This window comes from Macaca nemestrina, chromosome 7, assembly GCF_043159975.1.
Source record: "Macaca nemestrina isolate mMacNem1 chromosome 7, mMacNem.hap1, whole genome shotgun sequence".
In the NCBI taxonomy this organism is placed as follows: domain Eukaryota; kingdom Metazoa; phylum Chordata; class Mammalia; order Primates; family Cercopithecidae; genus Macaca; species Macaca nemestrina.
The window spans coordinates 161,723,714-161,729,713 of NC_092131.1; the positions used below are offsets into that span (position 1 = coordinate 161,723,714).

Sequence of the window (6,000 nt, forward strand, 5' to 3'; positions counted from 1 at the left end):
CCAGGCAGGAACGAGACCTTCGGGCTAGGAAGGGGGTCAGTCTCCTCACCTGCCTCTGCTCCTCGCTTAGCCCGTTGATTGCATCGTCCACCGGTAAAAGCGAGTGGGCCCGCTGGGAAACGAAGCCGGCAAGCGGCGGCCGCAGCCTCCAGCTCGCCACACGCCACCTCAGCAGCCGAGTCGCAGTCGCCATCTCTACCCTTAACCAAGAGCGTGAGCTGCTGCTGAGCCAGCTCTTAGCTCCACCAATCCAGGCTTCGCCGACCAGCAAACCGACGAGGGGGTGGGTCTGCAGCAGCCAATCACCCTAGGCGGCCCGCCGAAGGCGGTGCTGCCCTTGGACCGCACCCGAGCCGATCAACCGTGATCGCCCGCCAGCTTCCAGCCAATGCAACGGCCGCAGGCCGGGTGGTCCTGCCCTGAGCGCTGGAAATGCTGGCGTGCTCCCTAGGATGGGTGTTTTTAGCGGGGTAGAAGAGGAAGTGTTTTTTTTTTTTTTCTTTTTATCTCCCTGCGTTGAAACAGCAGCCCCTAACTGCGGAAATCTCTCTGTGGGAAAGCAAAGTGTGGAAACAGCAATCAGAAAACTGCCCACGTGCCCAGTAAATTGGTCAAGCATCTCTGGAATAATTAAGATCGGAAAAGTAGTGCTTGCTCTAATGTGCACACTGATTATAACTTAGTACACCTTGCTTTATTTGCTTTATTATATGACAAGGTTTGTAGATTTTGATTCACGGTTTTTTGTTTGTTTGTTTTGAGACAGAGTCTCGCTCTGTCACCCAGGCTGGAGTGCAGTGGAGTGATCTCGGCTTACTGCAGTGAACCACTGCGCCCGGCCTTGATTTATGTTTTATGGGAAAGGGGCTATTAAGGAGTAGCTGCCTTCCAGATTGGAGACTTGCCTCGATTTACAGTGGGGTTACTTCTCGATAAACCCATCATAAATGGAAAATATTTTAAGTCAAAAATGCACTTTAAAAATACACCTAGGTCGGGCGTGATGGTTTACGCCTGTAATCCCAGCACTTTGGGAAGCCGAGGCAGGTGAGTCACCTGAGGCCAAGAGTTCAAGACCAGCCTGACCAACATGGAGAAACCCTGTCTCTACTACAAATACAAAAATTAGCTAGGCGTGGTGGCGCATGCCTGTAATCCCAGCTATTCAGGAGGTTGAGGCAGGAGAATCACTTGAACCCAGGAGATGTAGGTTGCAGTGAGCTGAGATCGCGCCATTGCACTCCAGCCTGGGCAACAAGAGCGAATTTCAGGCCGGGCGCGGTGGCTCAAGCCTGTAATCCCAGCACTTTGGGAGGCCGAGACGGGCGGATCACGAGGTCAGGAGATCGAGACCATCCTGGCTAACACGGTGAAACTCCGTCTCTACTAAAAAATACAAAAAACTAGCCGGGCGAGGTGGCGGGCGCCTGTAGTCCCAGCTACTCAGGAGGCTGAGACAGGAGAATGGCCCGAACCCGGGAGGCGGAGCTTGCAGTGAGCTGAGATCCGGCCACTGCACTCCAGCCTGGGCGACAGAGCGAGACTCCGTCTCAAAAAAAAAAAAAAAAAAAAAAAAAAAAAAAAAAAAAAAAAAAAAACAAGAGCGAATTTCCTTCTCAAAAGAAAAAACAAAAAAACACTAACCTACCAAACATCATAGCTTAGACTAGTGGACCTTAAACTGACTCAGAACACTTACAATAGCTTATCACTGAGCACAATCATGTAACACAAAGCATATTTTATAAGACAGTGTTAGATATAATTTATTGAATATTGTACAATATCTATTGAATGTCTATCACTTTCACACCATCATAAAGTTGAAAAATCTTAAGTAGGGCTGGGCGCGGTGGCTCACGCCTGTAATCCCAGCACTTTGGGAGGCAGAGGCGGGCGGATCACGAGGTCAGGAGATCAAGACCATCCTGGCTAACAAGGTGACACCCCGTCTCTATTAAAAATACAGAAAATTAGCTGGGCGTGGTAGTGGGCGCCTGTGGTCCCAGCTAGTCAGGAGGCTGAAGCAGGAGAACGGCGTGAACCCAGGAGGCGGAGCTTGCAGTGAGCCGAGATCACGCCACTGCACTCCAGCCTGGGCGACAGACCGTAAGTTGGGGACCATTTGTATTTAATATGTGTTAAATATTAATAGTACATATTTAAGTATTATACTATATATATTAAATAAGATGTATTAAATAGGCTGGGCGTGGTGGCTCATGCCTGTAATCCTAGGACTTTGGGAGCTTAGGTGGGAAGATCGTTCGAGGCCAGGAGTTCAAGACCATCCTGCGCAACATAGGGAGACATTGTCTCCACAAAACATTTGGGAAAACAAACAACAAGAGATATATTAAATAGTAAATAATATGTATTTAATACACCATAGGAATAACAGTCAGGACTTAGAAACACGGGTTTGGGACACAGGGAAAGGAAGAGTGGTAAGGGGAAAGAGGAGAGCTGATGGAATTAAGTCTCTATTCCCTCCTCACTTGCTCTGTTTACCTCCATGTTGTGTCAATGTTCTTTATTTTTAAAATTTAATTAATTAATTAGAGACAGGGCGGAGGGGGGACGGTCTCACTATGTTGCCCAAGCTGATCCAAGGGCTCATGTGATCCTCCCGCCTTGGCCTCCCAAAGTGCTAGGATTACAGGCATGAGCCACGGAACCCAACCGAGTCAATGCTCTTGAACAACTCATCTCAGATTGGTACCCTGAGTCCAGGAACGGGTCTACGCAATCCCACTACATAGCTGTGGGACTTTCAGCAAGTTCCTTAGATCTTTTCAGTCGCTGCTTTATCCTCTTTAAAGTGAAAACAATACCAGCCAACTTTAAGGCTATTATGAGGAATAAAGGTGATTGCATACTTAATGATTCAGCACAGTACTTGGCACATTGCTCTCATTTTCAGATCATTCATACCACATCCAACTTCCCTGCACCCATTCCTCAGCTTCTAACTTACCCCCTTACCATAATTTGAAGTCCTATTGAGAAGTTAACGCCCGATCATAGCACTGCTTTATTTTTTTTTTTAATCAGGCAGAAATTAATTTTTTTTTTTGAGTCAGGATCTCTGTCACCTAGGCTGGAGTGCAGTGGCAAAATCATGGCTTACTGCCATGACATTCAAGCAATCCTCTGACCTCAGCCTGCCAAGTAGACGGGACTACAGGCATATGTTACCAGCCTAATATATATATCTATACATATATACACACATATATACATACATATATATATGTATATATGTATATTGTAGAGATAAGGGTCTCACTCTGTTGCCCAGGCTGGTCTCAAACTCCTGGCCTCAAGCAATCCTCCTGCCTTGGCCTCCCGAACTGCTTGGATTACAGGCATGAGCCACTGCACCAGCCCACCTTTATTAGTTTCTTGAATATTCCAGTATTTTATGTAAATACAAGCAATTATGAATATATATTCTTCTTACACTTAACAAAGTATCTTGGAGATCTTGGCATATCACTATGTTAAGAGCGTCCTCTTTTTTCCTTTTTTAAAGACTATTCCACTGTATAGACACACCATAGTTTTTCTTCTTATGAATGAGGTGGAGGATTTTTTCATACAGAAAGCCCTTATTTTTCTGTGGACTGTCAGATCATGTCCTTTGCCTATTTATGTGTTGCACTGTTGGCACTTTTCTTAACTCAAACCTACAATAAATGCGTAGGTTCACTGGAAAAAAATCAGGTCTGAGAGGAAAGACTTTGAGCTTGTTTTGGGCACAATTATGTTTGAAGCACTTTTGAGTCATCTTAAGAGGTAATGTGGGCCAGCCACAGTGGCTCATACCTGTAATTCCAACATTCTAGGAGGCTGAGGCAGTAGGATCACTTGAGGTCAGGAGTTCGAGACCAGCCTGAGCAACACAATAAGACTGGTCTCTACAAAAAACTTTAAAAATTAGCCAGGCATGGTGGGTTGTGCTTGTAGTCTCAGCTTCTTGAGAGACTGAGACTGGAGGATGGTTTGAACCCAGGAGTCTGAGGTCACAGTGTGTTATGATCGGGCCACTGTACTCCAGTCTAGGCAACAGAACAAAACACTGTCTCTAAAAAAAAATTAAAAACAGAAAATAAAGAGATTAACAAAATTAAACTGGGTGCTGTGGTACATACCTGTAATCCCAGCTACTCAGGTGGCCGAGGTAGGAGGATTGCTTGAACCCAGGGGTTGGAGTCTAGTCTGGGCAACATAACAAAAGCCTATCTCCTAAAATAAAAAAAGATTTTAAAAATTGATAAACTGGGCCGGGCGCGGTGGCTCACGCCTGTAATCCCAGCACTTTGGGAGGCTGAGGTGGGCGGATCACGAGGTCAGGAGATCGAGACCATCCTGGCTAACACGGTGAAACCCCGTCTCTACTAAAAATGCAAAAAATTAGCTGGGCGTGGTGGCGGGCGCCTGTAGTCCCAGCTACTTCAGAGGCTGAGGCAGGAGAATGGCGTGAACCCGCGAGGCGGAGCTTGCAGTGAGCAGAGATGGCGCCACTGCACTGCAGCCTGGGTGACTGAGTGAGAGACTCCGTCTCAAAAAAAAAAAAAAAAAAAAAAATTGATAAACTGCTAGCAAGACTTATCAAAAAAAGGAGGAATTGCAAATATCTGATATCAAGAATTAAAAGGGGATGGCTCTCAAATCCTACAGATATGAAAAAGATAAGGATATTTTGAGCAATTTATGCTAATAAATTTGATAATGTAGATGAAATGGACAAATCAAACTGACACCAACTGACATAATAGAAAAATCTGAATAGTCCTTTATCTACCAAATAAATTGAAATTCACAATGAAAAACCTTCCATGAAGAAAACTCCAAGCCTAAAAGACTTCACTAATGAATTCTTCCAAATACTTAAGTAAGAAATATGGGTATAGGCTGGGGGCGGTGGCTCACGCCTGTAATCCCAGCACTTTGGGAGGCTGAGGCGGGCGGATCACGAGGTCAGGAGTTCAAGACCAGCCTGGCCAACATAGTGAAACCCCATCTCTACTAAAAAGACAAAAAATTAGCCGGGCATGGTGGCGGGCACCTATAATCCCAGCTACTTGGGTGGCTGAGGCAGGAGAATCGCTACAATCCAGGAGGCAGAGATTGCAGTGAGCTGAGATCACGCCACATCACTCTAGCCTGGGTGACAGTGTGAGACTCCGTCTCAAACCAAAATAAATAAATAAATAAATAAATAAATAAATAAATAAAGGTACAAACCTAAGAGAAAATAAATAAGAAGGAATACCAAACTTATTATTTCAACTCATTTTATGAGGCCAATATAACCCTGACACCAAAAATCTTACAAGAAACATTACAAAAGAAGGCCGGGTGCAGTGGCTCATGTCTGTAATCCCAGCACTTTAGGAGGCCAAGACAGGTGGATCATGAGGTCAGGAGATCAGACCAAGCTGGCTAACACAGTGAAACCCCATCTTTACTAAAAATACAAAAAATTAGCCGGGCATGGTGGCGGGTGCCTATAGTCCCAGCTACTCAGGAGGCTGAGGCAGGAGAATGGCGTGAACCTGGGAGGTGGAACTTCCAGTGAGCTGAGACTGTACCAGTGCATTCCAGCCTGGGAGACAGAGCGACACTCCGTCTCAAAACAAACAAACAAACAAACAAACAAACAAACAAAAAACAGAAAGAAACATTACAAAAGAAAATTACAGGGTGGGCATGGTGGCTCATGCCTGTAATCCCAGCACTTTCGGAGGCCTAGGCAGGTGGATCACGAGGTCAGGAGTTCAAGACCAGCCTGACCAAGATGGTGAAACCCCATCTCTACTAAAACTAAAAAAATTAGCCGGGCGCGGTGGCAGGTGCCTGTAATCCCATCTACTCAGGAGGCTGAGGCAGGAGAATTGCTTGAACCTGGGAGGTGGAGGTTGCAGGGAGTCGAGATGGTACCACTGCACTCCAGCCTGGGCGAGAGTGAGACTCTGTCTGAAAAAAAAAGGGAAG

The 6,000-nt window shown here is 45.8% G+C and overlaps 1 protein-coding gene across 6 annotated transcripts in view; it reads right to left on the reverse strand.

Annotated features, from left to right (window-relative positions):
- The window catches only part of LOC105492219 (isovaleryl-CoA dehydrogenase), a 30,692-nt gene extending 30,377 nt beyond the window's left edge, over positions 1 to 315 (reverse strand). Inside the window, exon 1 of one of the 6 annotated variants that reach the window (XM_011759236.3) lies at positions 50 to 310. In XM_011759236.3, the coding sequence (XP_011757538.1) occupies positions 50 to 193 (144 nt within the window). In that variant the 5' untranslated portion in view covers positions 194 to 310. Of the gene's footprint in view, positions 1 to 49 lie in introns of all 6 variants that reach the window. The other 5 variants (XM_071067094.1, XM_071067097.1, XM_071067096.1 and 2 more) reach the window with 5 other exon arrangements.
- Positions 316 to 6,000: the final 5,685 nt, after the last annotated feature.